At 42.2% G+C, this 19,972-nt stretch overlaps 1 protein-coding gene across 7 annotated transcripts in view; it reads right to left on the reverse strand.

The window, feature by feature from the left end:
• RUFY1 (RUN and FYVE domain containing 1) overlaps positions 1–14,737 on the reverse strand; it is a 31,942-nt gene extending 17,205 nt beyond the window's left edge. For 3 of the 7 annotated variants that reach the window (XM_073355381.1, XM_073355380.1, XM_073355385.1), the window contains exons 1-4: positions 14,437–14,736; positions 2,853–3,026; positions 2,351–2,468; positions 1,129–1,230 (exon numbers count right to left, since the gene is read on the reverse strand). In XM_073355381.1, the coding sequence (XP_073211482.1) occupies positions 1,129–1,230; positions 2,351–2,468; positions 2,853–3,026; positions 14,437–14,707 (665 nt within the window). In that variant the 5' untranslated portion in view covers positions 14,708–14,736. Of the gene's footprint in view, positions 1–1,128; positions 1,231–2,350; positions 2,469–2,852; positions 3,027–4,316; positions 4,400–5,130; positions 5,350–14,436 lie in introns of those variants that run through there. The other 4 variants (XM_073355382.1, XM_073355383.1, XM_073355384.1 and 1 more) reach the window with 4 other exon arrangements.
• Between the last annotated feature and the right edge of the window lie 5,235 nt (positions 14,738–19,972).

Raw genomic sequence — 19,972 nt, forward strand, 5'->3', positions numbered from 1 at the left:
TAGCAGAAGTTCCGTTTAATGAAAATATTTATATAAAGTGGTATGGTAGCTCTAGATGAAGAGTAGAATGTATATGGATCCTCGCCTTATCACATACTGTAATACAAGAACAAGAATAGACTTCGAAACCAAAAGGCAACAAATGCAGAACCCCAACAGGAAATATTTGTTTGCTAAGCATACAGTCAACTTGTGAAATTCACTGCCATTGTTGCTAGATTTTTTTTTTTTTAAATTTAAATTTAGATTCACAACCACTAGCATCTGTAGCAATGTAAGGTTTTGTATGAACATAATCACAGAATGGCATTCAAGGGCTCGAGAGGTACCAAGCCTTTATCTAAATCAAAGATAACAGAAAATTACAATCGCTGTTTAAAGAAAGATTGTCCTTGATAAAGATTATGCAAAATAAACTTCTCCAACTCTCAACTGTCCATTGTATTTAGAATAAGATTTTGTATGTATTGTTTCAGTAGTACTTGGAGATTAAGAGAGCACTGGCAATAAGTAACTAATTTAATCAATTTAGACTAAATCATATTAGGGGATGTTGTATGTCATACATGGTTTGCTGAACAACAAACATTTCCAATAGTATTCCAAGGTTTTAAAGCAACAACTACATTGTATGGGTGCCACACTACTTTAGAAAGTAGAAGAAGTCCACAGAACTGTGTGTTCTCTGTCAGATCACCAGACAGGATTCTGAAGAACTATAATGGCATCCTCTTGCAAATAATCAGCAGTTTTACATTCTCCCCAAGTTTTGAATGGCAACCTTCCCTGCTATTTCAAGTCACTGGCTCACATAATTTATTCATTCCATGAATTTATATGCATATTTTATTTAGTTCAATTCAAACTTGATAGGTCCAGCAAAGTTGAAAAAGAATGCTCAATTCATTAATAAACTACATGCAATTTTTCCTCATTTATATTCAGAGAACGCTGTCCAGCACTTTCAAAAATTAAACTATAACCTCATCCATTGTTTTTACTTCCTGAGAAACCTAAAAATGAAAGGAACAAAGGATATTTATCTCAAAACCAACATGCACAGATGTTTCTCTTTTCTATATATAAATGGTATATCATCAAAATAATACAAATTGGGTGTATGGTTACCTTAATAAAGGTTTGTGGTCCAATAGTACTTTCAAGTAATCTGCCAGTTTCTTTTGCATGAGTGCAAGATAAAGCCAAGCTCTTCCTCTTCCTACTGCTGTCCTAGGATACAATACAGATGCAAACCATTATCAAAAATTACAATAAATCAAGATTTTAAAAGCAATTTTTAAAGTATTTCTGTAATTCAACATTAATAAATACACATTCCCGAAAAATAACAATGATACCAAGTTGGAGGTAGTATTTTATTAAAATGAGCACAAAAACCCATGAAGAAAATTAAGTGAGAATAAAAGTCGTTTTACATCTATAGAGAAATTATTAAACAAATCACGTATTTAAGTGAATGGGAAGCACTGGTCAAATTTGGCCCAAATCAAACGCAAGTTTTTATTATATGTTAGACCAGTGTTTCCCAAACTTGGGACACTGCTTGTTCACGGAAAGCCCCTGGCGGGCTGGGCCAGGCCGGTTTCTTTACCTGCCGCGTCCGCAGGTTCGGCTGATCGCGGCTCCCACTGGCTGTGGTTCGCCGCCGCAGGCCAATGGGGGCTGCGGGAAGCAGCAGCCAGCACATCCCTCGGCTTGCATCGCTTCCTGCAGCCCCCATTGGCCTGCGGCGGCGAACCACAGCCAGTGGGAGCCGCGATCAGCCGAACCTGCGGACGCAGCAGGTAAACAAACTGGCCTGGCCCAGCCCGCTAGGGGTTTTCCCTGAACAAGCAGCGTCCCAAGTTTGGGAAACACTGTCTTAGACTAAAAGAAAAGTTCCTATCATTATTAATTCCAATGAAAAAAAACTTTTAAATACAAATATTCTTCTGTAACGTTTGTAACGTAACCATTGCAGCATTCTGCTAGTGCTCAAGAATTTGGAAGTGAACCTAGTCTATTTAGATCATCCAAAAACAAAGCAAGAAAGCAGACAAATTACACTAAAAATGATTTAAAAATTCTCTCATTTTGAATAGTTTAAAGGTTAGGAATTTTTAATGTATTTTTGCACCGGTAAGGAATTTTTAATATACTTTTTTAGCCTGACAGGTTCTTTTGAAGGTTGAGGTGAGGATACAGAAGTGTTGAAAACGGATGTAATGAAAGACATGTAGAGCTTTGTGCTGCATTTATACACTATGTCCTCTGGCTCAGAGAATGAGATCTCCTCAACCGAGAGAGAAAGAGACTGTAAGTTACTATATTACCCCAGTCTTCAACTCACTTCAACTCTGGCAGATTTTTAACACTAGTTGCTATATCTGATGCTTCTGGACAAAGTTTCTCCACCAGCTCCAGAGGACCAAAAAATGACTTATTCTGTCCAATAAAACTCTTCTTGGCTAAAAGGGAAGAAATACAGTGGTGTTAAAAAGCAAGAAAATGACAAACTTCCTCCTTCAACTCCACAATCACAAATGGTATAAAAAGAAGAGACCCTTAAAATGTACTCCATCTTACAGGCTCTCAGTATGTACACTAAGTTCATTGCTCAGTCAGGAGATGACAGAGACCCGATAGAGAGCATATAAGAATGTAAACAGATAATGTAGTTGATCCTAGCTGTACCCCAATATTTCTCCACAGATTTTTTTTTTAAATATTAACATTTTACATTGTAATATGATCTCAAACCACACTAAGGCAAATCTGAATGGATTTCTATTGCCTTTCAACATTCCTATGATTTCAGCAAAACTCATTTAAGAATGAACTATGGTGCTCACCTTTTAGCCCATGCTTTAGACAGTGTTCCATCACCACAAAGAACTGTTGCAAAGGAGGAAAGTCAGAATCCAGAGTCCTACCCAGGCTCAGGGCTGACTGGATCAAGACTTTGATACTGAGCTTCATCATATTCATCAAGTTTGAACGCTCTTCCATTGTGTGGCATTTAACAGCTAAAAAGTTTTAGGAGAAAAAAACCGAATGAAAGCATACAGGCTTGTTTGTCTTTAAGATAACATTGAGAAAGATAGTGCCCAGGTATAGTTTTCAACTCTCAGCCTCCCAAGGCCTGAATGTGTAACACTGTATTTTTAAATATATGTTAGACATAAAACATAAAGGCACAGCAGAAAGAAAATCTATTCATAGGAAGAATACTGACTGACTGACCGACCAGAGGTTAATTTAGGTGCCATGTGTGGAGTATTATGTGATTTCAGATTCAAGAATCAACATATCAGATTCAAATTTACAATAAAATTTACAATAAAAAGTGTTGACTGTGAAATGACTGAGATGTAGCTCTAACAAGAAACACTTTGTAATGAGGTACAGTTATGAGGTATATGGGTAACAACCAGACTGAAGGGTGCTTCTGTCACTGTCTAGATTCAGGCTGACTCCACTAGACTGTACTTTGATTCCCAAGGCCCTAAGCTATTGCAACAAGCCACACATGCTGAAACTCCATCCTACTCCTTCACTAAGAGAGTGGGGAACATTGTTACATAATAACTTCATCCTATATCAGAGGGGTAGCCTGTTAGTCTGTATCCACAAAAACAATGAGGAGTTCAGTGGCACCTTAAAGGCTAACAGATTTATTTAGGCATAAGCTTTTGTGGGTAAAAAACCCACTTCTTCAGATGCAACTTCATCCTATTCCCATCCCTCCATCAAAGGGGTAGTTAGGGCTGGCTGTAAACACAAGCAAACAACTTGTGGCCCTGAATGTCTAATGACAAGATCTTGCAGTGGGTCTGAAGAGAAACCCCATGCCCTGGGTAACCCTGTAGTAGGGTTCCTTGGGTTCCCACAATTAATACCCATCTTGCAAACTTAGGAGAGAAACAGCCAAGTGAAATAACTGGCACTCTGCCTAACTTGAAGGGGTCCCCTCCACAGCCTCCTGTTCCCTCTGCTCCACAACCCAATTGCCTCTTGTCCTTCCCAATGGGGATTCTCTCCAGGGCCTTCTGCCCCCTAGCACTATTCCCCTCAGGAGAGACCATCATTACATCCCTGCCCCCAACACTATCCTCCCCCAGTAGAGCCCCCATGGTCCCCTGCCCCCAACGTTATTCCCCCAACTGGGACCCCCATATCTCCTGCTCCCCAGCACTCTGCCCCCTTTGGGAGCTCTCCCATTACCTCCTGTTTGCCTACCCCTGTGGCCTCCTGTCCCCACAACCCCTAAGCAGACTGAGGTCACAGGAATGGCCCCAGGCCGAGACCCCACCGACCTCTCACCCTCTCCAGCGCTGCCAGGCACCCAGCTGCCCCGCCGCTCCTAATACAGGCCACTGATTGGGCGACGGAGGCCCATCATTAACGTCCCATCCAAGCCAATCAGGGTGCAGGGGCCACAAACGCCGCTTCCAATTGGCTGCACGTTCAGACAGTCCCCTCGCACGTTCCCATTGGGTGCGAGAGCCTTCGCTACCTGCCCTCCTCGATCCTCATTGGCTCGAAAGAGAGGACCGAGGGAGCTGAGAGACTGGATATAGAAACCACCCAAAGGAGGGCTCGCGCCGGGGACTCTCGCGAGTTAGCACAGGGAGAACGAGAGGGGCGGGAGGAGACAGCCGCCATCTTAGACGGGGCTGCTGGTACGTGTGAGGGAGGCCTGCCCCTCCCCTCGCCTCCAGTAAGCCACTGTCCGTCTAGGTCACGCGACCGTTTCACAGCTCGACCTGCAGCGACAAAACCTCCCGCTGCGCTCCCCGGTTCCAGTGCGGGGGGACGCTAAAAAACCCCCATCGCTCCATTAACTCCCCCTCATGCGGTCGGTGGGTGGGAGGACGCTGCCTACCCCCGCTAGCCCTTGACTCACTGTCGGGGGGGCTGCCTACCCCATCTCTCCCATTAGTCCTCCCTCTCTTAGGTGTGTGGGATGCTGCCTACTCCTGTACTAGCCCTTCCTTATCCAGTGCGTGAGTGGGGGCGCTGCCTACTCCTATCTCTCCTAATAGTCCCCCTCCTGATCCCAATGGGGGTGCTGCCTACACCCCCATTAAGTCCCCTCCCACACCTGATTCATGTGGGAGCGGTACCTACCTGCCACATCCCGACTTCCAGCAGTGACACCTCATTCCCAGGAGCGTGCAGCTGCCTATCTGCCGCAGTCTCCTTCCTTCATTCCTCAGCCTGCAACACCCTTGCTCTTGTCAGCGTGGACAAAACAACCTCACATGTGGTACTTCGTGATAACAGACATCACAGTGGTGAGGAGGATTATTGTTTATGCCACATCTAAAATGCTCAGAGCAAATCTAAAAATAGGAAATCCATTTAAGGCATCAACAACCAGATCCACCTCAGCTCACAGGAGCAGCTCTTATTATTACCATTGAAATAATACTACGCACATGCCGATGAATCACAACACACTCCTTCCCAACAGGCAGCACAATGCATGCATCAAATTCCTCAAAATCACACACTCAAACGCACATGCTGAACTCTGATGTCAGATATTTTTAGGTAACAGATTTCAGATATATAGGATTAATTCCTATATTCATAGGAAGAATAGAATTCTATTCCTATAATCATAGGAAGAATATAGGAAGAATATAGGATTAATCTTGCTGAGATTGCAGGTAAACTTGTGTGTGGTTTTTAGGAATCTGATGCATACATAGTGTCTGGTTGCACAATAGAAGTGAAAAGAAAGTTGATTGTGGAGCTGAGGAATTAATGGCTTTGTTTAGGTGTTATGTTTCAATAGTAATGTATTTATATTGAAGTTGTTGGGATGATTTCCTAGATCTGAGTTTTTATTAAAAGGAAATATACTTTTGCAACTCTAACTAAGACCTGGTCTACATCTAAAGTTGCATTCGTTTAGCTAAAAGTGTAATTTTAAATGGATTTAGGTAAGGCGGTGCAGCTTTGTGCATAGGCACTTTAAATAGATTTAAACCTGACATATTGACTAAGTTGCACCTGCAACTTAATGCAAGTTAAACAAATAAGTCACTTTTCAACTGATATCAAAGTGTCTGTGTTGGGGTTTGCATAAATTTAACTAAATTGTTTTAAACATTATTTAAGTTAAGCCAGTGCAGCTTCTGTGTTTAGAAAAACCTCCAGTTAATATTTGTGTGTCTGTATATACACATGATAAAAATTATATTTAAAGGAACATGAAGGTTGTAAAGTCAAGCATTCAAGAGCTAGGAAATGCCAGAAATACAGTTGCCTGTGCAACCATAAGTTGACCCTCTTGTGCATATGCATTGTGATACAGTCCAGTTATATTACATGATCACACCTGTTGTTTCCATAGGAGTCCTGCCTCATTCAGTGCACAGTACAGATGGTGCTCACTGAATGAGCAGCTATTCAATATTTTGTTTTAGCCTCATTGTGTGGTCCTGTGCCTTGTTTACTGCACACTATTCAAACTCTGCTGTGAATACAGAATTCGTTTCCTCACAGGCATTCTATAATACTCATCACTATAGTATTGGCAGGGCCAAATTAATGCATAGGCAAACTAGGCCCAGATTCATGGGGGAGCCCAAAATGGGGTCAAATTTGCAACCTTACATACAGGGTCAAAGTGCCACTCAGGGCAGGTCTATACTACAGCAGGGATCCACGCTCTGAGATCGATCCACTGACGGTCAATTTAGTGGGTTGAGTAAAGACATGCCAAATTGACTGCAGATCGCTCCGCAGTCGACTCCTGTACTCTACTTCCCCCCCGCCCCGATGAGAAGAGTAAGGTAAGTTGATGGAAGAAAATCTCCCGTCAACCCCCTGCAATAACTCGACCTAAGGTATGTCGACTCCAGCTAGGTTATTCACGTAGCTGGAGTTGCATAGCGTAGGTCGACTTACTGCGGTAGTGTAGACAGCCTCAGGTTTGGCCCAGCCGCCTCTGCATCGTGATGGAGGGGGCAGCCGGGCCAAATTTGAGTGAGTGGTGTTGGGACCCTATTCCCCAGGTTGCAATGCTACTCACTCAAATTGGGCCTGGCTGCTCCACCGTCATGGTGAGCAGTGCCCCAAGAAGCTCGAGGATAAGCAGATGGTCTGGTAGATCCACAGCATTGCCAGCCTGGCCATGGTGAGTGTACTGTACAGCTGTTTGTTGTTCATGTTATAAGGTAAGGACCCAGAAGTGCATGTTTGCCTATGGCCCAGTAATGGGTTAATCTGATCCTGGGTATCAGAGTGCTTCACAGACAAGGAATAGTCAGTTGCACATTTACAAAATGGGAAATGATTGCCTAGAAGGAGTACTGCAGAAAGAGATCTGGGGGTCATGGTGGATCACAATCACAAGCTAAATATTAGTCAATAATGTTTCACTCTTGCAAAAAAAACAGAGATGTATTAGCAGGAGTGTTCTAAGCAAGACACTATAAGTAATTCTTCTGCTCTACTCTGAGTTGATTAGGCCTCAACTGGAGTATTGTGTCCAGTTCTGGGTGCCACATTTCAGGGAAGATGTGGACAAATTGGAGAAAAGCAAGAGAAGAGCAACAAAAATGTTTAAAGGTCTAGAAAACATGACCTGTGAGGGAAGATTGAAAAAAATTGGGATTGTTTTGTCTGGAGAAAAGACGACAGAGGGGACATATAATTTTTCAAGTACATAAAAGGTTGTTACAAGGAGGAGGAAGAAAAATTGTTCTCCTTAACTTCTGAGGATAGGACAAGAAGCAATGGACTTAAATTGCAGCAAAGGGCAGTTTAAGTTGGACATTAGGGAAAAACTTCATACTGTCAAGGTAGTTAAGCACTGGAATAAATTGCCTAGGGAGGTTATGGAATCTCCATCACTGCAGATTTTTAAAAGCAGGTTAGACCTGTCAGGGATGGTCTAGATCAGTGCTACTCAAAGTGGTGGTCCGCGGACCGGTTCCGGTCCACGAGCCATCGGCTGCCGGTCTGCGCGCACACTGGGGAAAAGAATTGCCAGTCCCCCACATCAGATAGTATTATCTAGACCAGTGCTTCTCAAGCAAAGTCCTGCCATGAGTGCAGGCAACTGGACTAGATGACCACTCGAGGTCTCTTCAGTCCTATGATTCTCTGATTCACGAATTTATATTCAAAACGCTTCTGTGAAGTGAGGTGGTATTATCACCCTCATTTCACAAATGGGGAGCTGAGGCCAAGAAAGAGTCCACTAATTTCAGGGCCCAATTTGCCCGATTTTTTAGAGTACTTAGCGAATGGTAACGTTTTATATGTTCAAACACAGCTCCCATTGACGTCAGTTGCAGCTGTGAGTGCTCTGCACTTCTGCAGATCAGATCCCAGTATCTCAAGTTGGAAACCAAGAAAATGAGGGACACAATTAGTGACCACCTCTGAAAGAAATCTGATTGAAATGACTTGCCCAGCATTGCATAGGAACTCCATGGCAGAGGCAGGAGTAGAATCTAGTTATTCAGGGCAACTTTCAATTTTCTTAACAATGAAAGCATCATTTTTCTTCTTGCAATCCCTTCCTCATTCACTACATACTGTGCAGCTTCTGCAACAAATGAGGCAGGGGACGTACAGACAAGTCTCCTTCACTGCACACAACCCTGATTCCTCTCCAGAGCAGGTTCATGCTGTGCAATGAACAAGGCATGCATCCTGCTAAACCAGTCAATCTCCCTGCTCTCTCTCTCCTCCTCCTCCCCCCCCCCACCACCCAAAAGTCTGGTTCTTGTTCTCTTTGCATTGGATTCAGGCAGCTTCCTCCTCCTCTGCCTGGGTGTCAACATGGGGGCATTGAGAGCACAGGAGAAAGTCTCATGGTGGCTCTCCATATTTGTATTTGGCGTCACAGTAGCCATGAGGAGTGATTGGAGGGAAAATCCTGATCAGACCTGCTGGCTTGGCTGTAGCATACTCTCTGCAGATAGAATCTTTGGAGAATTTATCTGCCAAACTCTTACAAGTCTTTGACCATGTGTGAATTGTGATTTTTCAAAGGCTTGTAATTAATCAAGTTTGGGCAGTTTTTCAGGGGGACAGCAAAAAGTATATCCCTGACACCAGAATAAGGGTCAGATTTCGAGGGCTTGCTCCCATGGATGAGAATGCTAGGGCTTCGCAGAGATTTATAATTTTTTTTTTTTAACCATGGACTATAAGCCCCTGTTTTTTCCCTGATCATGTTCTCCAAAATGGATGAACCATTTTCGCTTAAGTTCCTCCAAAATGTTTCAGCCTGAAGCAGAGACCTGGCATGGGAAATTTCAACCCAAATGATTAAAGTTTGGCAAAGTTACAAGCAATTGAAAACAGAGTCTTATAATGGGAAGTGCTGGGCAACCTTAACTATAGGCAGTGCTACCAGCCCCATCTGTAATATTTACAGAGTGCCAGTTTGTATAGCGCTGTAACAGAGAGAATGTACCAAAATAAACAGGAACCTGCTTGGAGTGACTAACAGAAGTTGGCCCAATAAAAGATAAACTACCTCATCCAGCCTTGTCTCAAACAGAAAACACACAGGATAGCACGATTGGGTTATAGCCAGAATGGAGCATAGAATAATTTACATATACTACACATATTTAGAGGTACTTATGAATTAATAGTTCTCGTTTTGTTTGAAGTTTTAAACTTGAGCTGTTTGAGTTACACTGGATAAGGAAAAAAAAATCCAACATAAAGGTATCCCATCCCCTTGTTTAGCATAGCAAAAGCAGCCAGAACAGATTTTGCTTCAGTCTTTTGTAGTCTGACTTTGGGTTTAGTCAAAGTGAAAAGTTTCTGACCAAAATATTTTTAAAAGTTTGGAATGACTGAGAAAGAGGGAGTTTAAGATGAAAGTACATTCCCTCACAACAATGTAATGAAACAAATAACCCACCTTGGGACTGAGGTCTATTGCTGTACAATTATCAAATGTTAGTTACACTGGAGTTGAGTAACATACCAGTAAACTTCTCTTTTTAGGGCTTTATAAATAAACCCAAATACACATTGCAAGAGAAAATTTGAATATTGTTCAATTGCAATATTGTTCTTTGCACTTCTGAAGTATCAAAATATCTAGTCTATTGCCTCCTGCCCCTTCTGATCTATCTATAAATGGCCCTGGAACCATTAACAGATGGCCAAATTCAGAACTGGTGTAAGTGAGAAACTCCATTGGCCGAAGGTCACTGGAGGACAAACCTAAATGCTTAGTAGTTACTACAGTAAATTAATTACTGTGCTTTCTATTTATTTGCATGTTCTAAATATCATCAGGATGGCATAAAAAAGCAGACTATTTGCCTCACATCATGACAATGGAATTCACTTGGCTCATTGTGTGAGGTAAGTAATTTGATGCAACTACAAAATACCCAGTTTACTAAACAAACCAATAGATATCAAAATACATAATTTACACAATTTAAGATCCACAATAGGACATTTTTTAAAAAAGGAAACAAAAACTAGATTAAAATAAGAGTTAATTACCAAAGAATCCCACAAAAGCAAGGAGTCATAGAATTTAAGGTCAGAAGGAACTATCAGATCATCTTGTCTAATCTGTATATCACAGGCCACCAACACCCAAAATTAGACTGAAGTATTTACAGCTCACAGGAAACTAATCTATTATGTGCCACAGGGAAACACTAGGAGGGACTGAGGTGTACAAATGCCCAGGGCCTCTGCAAAGGCAGGGAACTGATTCAGATATACCCAGTTGATCCTGGCAAGTAGCCCACACCCCATGCAACAGATGAAGGCAACCCCCCCCCACAAGGTCACTTCTCAAAAAGGAAATCAGATTAGTTGTGGCACTGTCTACTTTTGGTAAAATGTTGTATAACATCCATGAATTTAATTACTCTTTCCTTCACAATTTGTTCTAAAACCTTGCGTACTACTGAGATCAGATTAACCTGTCTGTAATTGCCTGGATCACTTCCCGCCCCACTTTCTTAAATATACATATGGCTTTAGCTATTTTACAGTCATATGGTACTATCCCCGAATAGACAGAATTATTAAAAATCCTTGTTATCCGATTAGCAATCTCCTATGCCAATTCTTTCAGTATTTTAGGTGCATTCAGCTCTATTTTTTTGTTCAGCCTCAGATGTGGTAATATTTCTATACACTTTCCATATCCCAGTCCAACCCTGGGGTTTTACAACAGACCCTAACACTATCCCAACAGAACGTCTTTCATGATCCTTCTCTAATGATTTTGACCCAAATAGATTCAGTTTTGTTCATACTATCACTTAGTAGTTCTTTATAGTTTACCAGATCATTGATGTACAAAGCTACCCCACCACCTTTACCTTTATTTCTGACTCTCCTAAACAGCATATATCCTTCAGTACTTTTACTTCAATCATAAGTGCTATTTCACAGTGTTTCTGTAGTCCCTATAATGTCTGGTTTGACCTTCTGCATCAGTAATTCCAGTTCCTCCATTTTATTGGCAAGACTTATAGCACTCATGTACAAGGATATGAGTTTCCTTCAGACCTCACCCAGTTTTCCAGCTGAAAATGCAGTGACATTTAAAAATGTCACATCTTTGTATATTGCCAAATTAATCATGGGTACTTGCTCTTCATGCAGCAAATCTGTGAAGATCTCAAATGTGTGTGGCTGAATTTACAGGAGTTGTAGGGCTGCCACACTTTAATACTATGGAGGCATCCCTTTAATTTCATTACAGTGCTCTCTAGTAGTGGCATATACAATTTTAATAACTACACAAACATACAGCAATTCACTTAATATGCATGGGATCATATACATGCATCAAAGGAATATATTTTATAGCTTTGATTGTTTTTTGTTTATTTACAATCCTTTATGCCTCTCAGAGGCTCTCCAAGTGCTTTACTAAGGTATGTGTGTATTATCACTATTATACAGATGGGGAAACTGAGGCATGGGGAGGTTAGAGGGACATTCAACTTTCAGTGTTGTCTGTTATTTTTGCAAGTAAAATCTGATTATTATTGAAAAACTAGAGGAAAATTCTAGTCTGTTTTTCAGTTTACTGTGCACTTGACAGAACTTTGTGTGTTCATGTTCACTGTTTCCCCCGTATAGTCAGTTCCCTCTGTGCACACTGAAAGGGAAGGGAAGATATTTAAAAAAAAGCTAAATGTGATTATAAAGCTATAACATAGGGGCAGCTGTACTGCCTGAAATCACTTAACTCATATTTTGAAAATGATTAGATTTCAAGTTGATGTTTCTAAGTGACTTTTCCAGGGTTATGAAGGAATTCAGTCAGGAACACACTATACTATGTGTGTTTGGAGGGTGTGCATGTCCAGATTTGGGAGCAGAGGAAATCATAATATATGGCTCTCCCCTTTCCACTGGGAAAATTGCTCTGCCACCTCTGCAGCACCATTCACTTCCCTTCTCCTCCACTATATCTTGTGAAGGGCGCTCCACATAGGTTGGGAAAGGCTGGAATGGTGGTGGTGGGTAAAATGGGGGCAGGAATGCATATCATCTCCCGTCTGGCCCTGTGGAAATTCAGAATAATTTACAATACAGCCTGGGGATTTATTCTTTTTGCCATGGAGCTCCCATCTCAGTGGGGAAATCCTCTTTGTGGGCTGTGAGGGTGGGGTAGAATTCAAAGGCCGCTTCATTGCAGCCACACTGCCAGGAACCAAAAGGGGTGTAGAAGAGGCAAGAGCTGCTGCAGGAACATGCAACTGCCATTGAAATGGTCTTAGTCTTCTGTGGTCTCCCCTCCAGGAACTACAAGTGTTCTAGCCAGGCCATGCACCCTATACCACATGGGTTGGAGTGAGAGGGGCAAACTCACACCAAGCTCCTCCCAGTGGAATGATGCGGGGTTGGGCGGAGGGGAATTCCTTTTCCTTCTCTTGGAGGGTGCAATCTGAGTCCAGGTCTAGTGGCTTGACATTATGATATACTGAGATTTATTTGCTGATTAGAAGTAGACATTTAATTATTAGTTTTCCACATGCAAATCACTCCTGTATTATATCTTCATGGACATACACACACACTGAGAGCATTGAGGAAAGGCGTACTTCTGGCACCTTAGAGACTAACAAATTTATTTGAGCATAAGCTTTCGTGAGCTACAGCACTGAGTATCTTGTTGCTGCTACACAGAAACTATTATTCTTATTCTTGCTATTTTTTTTGTAGAATCTTCATTAGGCACCTATTAAAGTCTGAGAAATGCCTTTGTTGTAAGACTCCCAGCTCCTGATCTTTGTGGAAGTAGTTAATGTGTAACATGAAATCGAACTACTTCAGAATATTTTGATCAGACCCAATAACTTTTGCACTGTTCATTCCAGATTTCTCTCTCTCCTTGTCCCTCCTCCCATGTTTCCTCTTCTGCTTTTCTCTTCCTTTTCCCTTGTTTCCTTTTCTAGCAATCCTTTCCTGTCTGGTTGTTTGTCAATAAAACGTTTGCCTTTAGGTGGGACCTGAACTGTGCTATGTCAGCTCACCTGGGGATAGAGGTTTCAGTAAGTACAATAGACCATGACATGCAATGATAGGGTAACTTCAGAATCTGATACCTCAATATAGAACTCGTGCATAAAAGAGGGGCCAGCCCCATTAGAGGATGTAGACAGAGCCTTCATGTCCTGTCTTTCTCCCCCATGCCTGGCACTATTTAGTCTCCTTCAAGTTGATGTTCCATTTAGTCATTTATCTGGCATTTTTTTTTGGAAGACTTACCAGAAACACTTTAGCTAATGTATGCAGCAATACACACTACATAGAAGGTGACATCCTAACCCTGCTGAAATCAATGGCAAAACTCCCATAGATTCAGTGGGGCCAGGATTATACTAATTAAGCAGATTTAAGCTCCTAAAAGGACATCCATAAATGTTTGCTAATAAAATTATTTATCATGTAGAAAAAGATTCTTAAGAGAAACTGAATAGTTTAATATCTTGTTATTCAATATTAGAACTCTGTTGCACAATTGCTTCCTGATGTTTCATTACTATGTGTGTGTCAGAGAGACTGTGAAAGTCATATGACTGGTAAACAATATATAGTTTCCTTGTCCCAGTCAGCCCACCTATAAATAAATAAAGAGACCATTCTAGATACTGATGCAGTCATGCTACATCTAAGCTGAACTTTTCTGGGAAATAAAAATGTAATGCACAAAAATTAAAAGCTAGCCTCCCCAAAATATCAAAAAGTTATGCTTTCCCTGATAATGTAAAAGTTTGCTGAGATTTGTTCTCTGGATTCATAAGTACTTTGTAGAAATCATTACAGTATCCACAGGAGATAGGTTTTTAATAAATGCAAAATAATAATAATGTATCTGACACTAAAACATGCCACTTGCAGGCTATAACTAACTTATTTGTACAGGGTATAAGAAAGTTTACTGAATAAACATAACCATACTTGTTTTTGCTGTGTTGTCATTGCTGACTGGTTTGGGTACGAGTCCTACCAAAGCTGCAGACTTCAGAGCGTTGCCATAGCTCACTGCTAAGTTTTCTGAAGCTTTCTTGGCCAGTGAAAAGATGGGAGCAGACCATCCTGATTCTTCAACAGTTTTCTCTTTCCCTTCATTTTTGAGCTCAGTTATATTAGGAATCAGGTTTCTGTCAATGATTTCAAAATCCTCTTTCCGTTCCACAGCAGATGCATTGCAACTCTCTCCTTCAGCCATCTTTAAAATGTCATATGACACTAGTCATGAGCAATCGAGTTAAGCAGAAACTCTCTGCCCCGTCTTCCAACTTGTAGTTGGTAGGAGTTATATGAAATAAAAGGTGTGCTCTGAGTGATCGAACAACAACCACTTGCATGAGCAAACATGTCAGATACCGAAACCCCTGTGATTGTGGACATTTTGCCTTGCATGCTTCAAATTATACACACAGCTATATATTTTCTGGTTACTGATTAATTACAACAAACGATATCCCTTTAGGTATTGTGCAGTGAATGTCCTTTTGTATTATTTCCAATTGTTATTTGTAGCAATCTGAAAAAACAAATGAATCCTCTGCATTTCTACACAATATTTTAAGTTAGCATTTTGCCAGAGTATATGAAAGTCACAGATTTTGCAGAATTTACAAACACATACGACGTTTTGAGACTGGATTGTCCTGCCTAAAACTGGACCATCATAACCTGGAGAAGAGGATTGATAGAGATTTATTATAAGTTTTTGAAAGTGAAGTATGCTCCCCTGCACCATCTACACTACAAAAATAGCCATATTTAAGCAGAGTTGGGAAACATGGCTGCAGCTTAGACACATTACGACATGCCTGGGTGGACAAAAAGGATATGTTATAATCATGTTGGGGAATTAGCCAATCTACTCCTGGTTAGAAAAATGTAACCTTACCAGGTATCTATAGATTAACGTAGGGTGCCTTAACATGGCTGTAACATGCAGGTTTCTGTCCAGCAACTATATAACATAGTTGCGACTACAGCTTGTTTAAACTTGTATTAAGCATGGTTGGCTCACCTGTTTCTAAACTGGCTTTTTTTGTTGGCTAGACCTAGGAAATATTTTGTTTGGTGGAGGCTAAGAGGACAAGGAGGTAATTTGGGACATCTTGTTACCAACAAACTTGGTAGCAGAAGAAACATCTTTAGACTACAAGTCCCTCCTCTTTTGTTTATTTATGTATAGTTTCTACTCTCAAATATTTTTATTTGATTGCAGTACAGAGGTGCTGTACAGAGTTACAGAAGTTCCTTTGAGAGAATGTATGTACAGCATACTTAATAGATAACTTTAGACAAGACTGATAACAGTGGGGGAAAGGAAAGAAGCTGGTCATCATGCTCTGCTGTGAAGGAGAGTGTCTTTTTGAGCTGGTTAACTTCTGTAAATTAGAAAGTTTGAGGCCAGACTGAGGCCCCTTTGTCCCAGGGAAATCTGTTAAAGGGATTTGAGGGGAGAAGCCTGAGTTTCTGTTCACTGACCCTGTGTGTGGCATGCTAGGGTGGATGGCCTGTGGTATTGGTGAAACAATGTATCTTCTCCCTCTAGGGCTCAACCCCTGCACAGGTGCTTCCAAGAGTGGGGAATATGGTGCCATAGTGGTGGATGAACCTCGCCTTTCATGTGGAAGAGGGAGAGAGATATGTATGTAGATGTGGGGAACACAGTCTGGCCCCAAATCTGTATCTTCCTAACATTTTCTATTTAAACTACTGTTCTACTCTCAAGTATTCTCAGGCAGTGTAAAATTCCACAGTTAACTTATTCTCCACAAAACAGAGGGCAACTTTTAAGTGCCTGCGAAGAATAGTAGAACCTCTGAAGGCTGAAATCTCTTATTCACTCAGGATTTATTCAAACAGAATATAGGCTTTAACTGCTCAGCAGCAGAGCTACAACCATATGTTTATATACAACCAGCTTTCATCCAGACCACACCACACGATCCATTGTCTACAGCCAAGCTCTACGATACAACCGCATTTGTCTCTATCTGAGGGGTTGGAGCAAACACCTACAAGATCTCTATCAAGCGTTCTTACAACTACAATACCCACCTGCTGAAGTGAAGAAACAGATTGACAGAGCCAGAAGAGTACCCAGAAGTTACCAACTACAGGACAGGCCCAACAAAGAAAACAACAGAACGCCACGAGCCTTCACCTTCAGCCCCCAACTAAGACCTCTCCAACACATCATCAAGGATCTACAACCTATGCTGAAGGATGACCCATCACTCTCACAGATCTTGGGAGACAGGCCGGTCCTTGCTTACAGACAGCCCCCCAACCTGAAGCAAATACTCACTAGCAATCACACACCACACAACAGAACCACTAACCCAGGAACCTATCCTTGCAACAAAGCCCATTGCCAACTGTATCCACATATCAGTTCAGGGGACACCATCATAGGGTCTAATCACATCAGCCACACTATCAGAGGCTTGTTCACCTGCACATCAACCAATGTGATATATGCCATCATGTGCCAGCAGTACCCCTCCACCATGTACATTGGCGAAACTGGACAGTCTCTATGTAAAAGAATAAATGGACACAAATCAGACGTCAAGAATTATAACATCCAAAAACCAGTCGGAGAACACTTCAATCTCTTTGGTCACTCCATTACAGACCTAAGAGTGGCAATTCTTCAACAAAAAAATTTCAAAAACAGACTCCAACAAGAGACTGCTGAATTGGAATTAATTTGCAAACTGGACACCATTAAATTAGGCTTGAATAAAGACTGGGAGTGGATGGGTCATTACACAAAGTAAAACTATTTCCCCATGTTTATTCCCCCCCCCCCCGCTGTTCCTCAGACATTCTTGTCAACTGCTGGAAATGGCCCACCTTGATTATCACTACAAAAGGTTTTCTCTCCTGCCCCCCCCTCCCCCCCGCTCTCCTGCTGGTAATAGCTCACCTTTCCTGATCACTCTCGTTACAGTGTGTATGGTAACAGCCATTGTTTCATGTTCTCTGTGTATATAAATCTGTATTTTCCACTGAATGCATCCGATGCAGTGTGCTGTAGTTCACAGAAGCTTATGCTCAAATAAATGTTAGTCTCTAAGGTGCCACAAGTCCTCCTTTTCTTTTTGCGGATACAGACTAACAAGGCTGCTACTCTAAAACCATATGTTTTGCACTCCATCTAGTGGGATGAAATGGTATTTGACACAATGCCTATTTGTTTTTTATGGAAACTAGAACAAAGGACAGTTGTTTTGTAATAGTTATATAGGCCCTAGTCCTACAATTGACAGCATGGCAAGGGCCCCATAGACTTCAAAGGTGGGGGAGTAGCACTGTATGTAAGGGAGCAGTATGACTGCTCAGAGCTCCGGTATGAAACTGCAGAAAAACCTGAGTGTCTCTGGATTAAGTTTAGAAGTATGAGCAACAAGAGTGATGTAATGACAGGTTTCAGAGTAACAGTCGTGTTAGTCTGTCTTTGCAAAAAGAAAAGGAGTATGTTAGTCTCTAAGGTGCCACAAGTACTCCTTTTCTTTTTGCAAAGAGTGATGTAGTGGTGGGAGTCTGCTATAGACCACCGGACCAGGGGGATTGGATGAGGCTTTCTTCCGGCAACTCGCAGAAGCTACTAGATTGCATGCTCTGGTTCTCATGGGCAACTTTAATCATCCTGATATCTGCTGGGAGAGCACTACAGCCGTGCACTGACAATCCAGGAAGTTTTTGGAAAATGTAGGGGACAATTTCTGGGTGCAAGTGCTGGAGGAGCCAACTAGGGGGAGAGCTTTTCTTGACCTGCTGCTCACAAACCGGGAAGAATTAGTAGGGGAAGCAAAAGTGGATGGGAATCTGGGAGGCAGTGACCATGAGTTGGTCAAGTTCAGGATCCTGACACAGCGAAGAAAGGTAAGCAGCAGAATACGGACCCTGGACTTCAGGAAAGCAGACTTTGACTTTCCCTCAGGAAAGCAGACTTTGACTTTCCCTCAGGAAAGCAGACTTTGACTTTCCCTCAGGAAACTGATGGGTAGGATCCCCTGGGGGAATAACATGAAGGGGAAAGGAGTCCAGGAGAGGTGGCTGTATTTCAAAGTATCCCTACTGAGGTTACAGGGACAAACCATCCCGATGTGTCGAAAGAATAGTAAATATGGCAGGCGACCAGCTTGGCTTAACAGTGAAATCCTTGAGGATCTTAAACATAAAAAAGAATCTTACAAGAGGTGGAAGATTGGACAAATGACCAGGGAAGAGTATAAAAATATTGCTCGGGCATGTAGGAATGAAATCAGGAGGGCCAAATCGCACCTGGAGCCGCAGCTAGCAAGAGATGTCAAGAGTAACAAGAAGGGTTTCTTCTGGTATGTTGGCAACAAGAAGAAAGCCAAGGAAAGTGTGGGCCCCTTACTGAATGAGGGAGGCAACCTAGTGACAGAGGATGTGGAAAAAGCAAAAGTAATCAATGCTTTTTTTGCCTCTGTCTTCACAGACAAGGTCAGCTCCCAGACTGCTGCGCTGGGCAACACAGCATGGGGAGTAGGTGGCCAGCCCTCTGTGGAGAAAGAAGTGGTTAGGGACTATTTAGAAAAGCTGGACGTGCACAAGTCCTTGGGGCCGGATGCGTTGCATCCGAGAGTGCTAAAGGAGTTGGCGGCTGTGATTGCAGAGCCATTGGCCATTATCTTTGAAAACTCGTGGCGATTGGGGGAAGTCCCGGATGACTGGAAAAAGGCTAATGTAGTGGCCATCTTTAAAAAAGAGAAGAAGGAGGATTCTGGGAACTACAGGCCAGTCAGCCTCACCTCAGTCCCCGGAAAAATCATGGAGCAGGTCCTCAAGGAATCAATCCTGAAGCACTTACACGAGAGGAAAGTGATCAGGAACAGTCAGCATGGATTCACCAAGGGAAGGTCATGCCTGACTAATCTAATCGCCTTCTATGATGAGATTACTGGTTCTGTGGATGAAGGGAAAGCAGTGGATGTATTGTTTCTTGACTTTAGCAAAGCTTTTGACACGGTCTCCCACAGTATTCTTGCCAGCAAGTTAAAGAAGTATGGGCTGGATGAATGCACTATAAGGTGGGTAGAAAGTTGGCTAGGTTGTCGGGCTCAACGGGTAGTGATCAATGGCTCCATGTCTAGATGGCAGCCGGTATCAAGTGGAGTGCCCCAAGGGTCTGTCCTGGGGTCGGTTTTGTTCAATATCTTCATAAATGATTTGGAGGATGGTGTGGATTGCACTCTCAGCAAATTTGCAGATGATACTAAACTAGGAGAAGTGGTAGATACGGTGGCAGGTAGGGATAGGATACAGAGGGCCCTAGACAAATTGGAGGATTGGGCCAAAACAAATCTGATGAGGTTCAAGAAGGATAAGTACAGGGTCCTGCACTTAGGACGGAAGAATCCAATGTACCGCTACAGACTAGGGACTGAATGGCTAGGCAGCAGTTCTGCGGAAAAGGACCTAGGGGTGACAG

Source organism: Lepidochelys kempii, chromosome 8 (genome assembly GCF_965140265.1).
Source record: "Lepidochelys kempii isolate rLepKem1 chromosome 8, rLepKem1.hap2, whole genome shotgun sequence".
Classification (NCBI taxonomy): Eukaryota; Metazoa; Chordata; order Testudines; family Cheloniidae; genus Lepidochelys; species Lepidochelys kempii.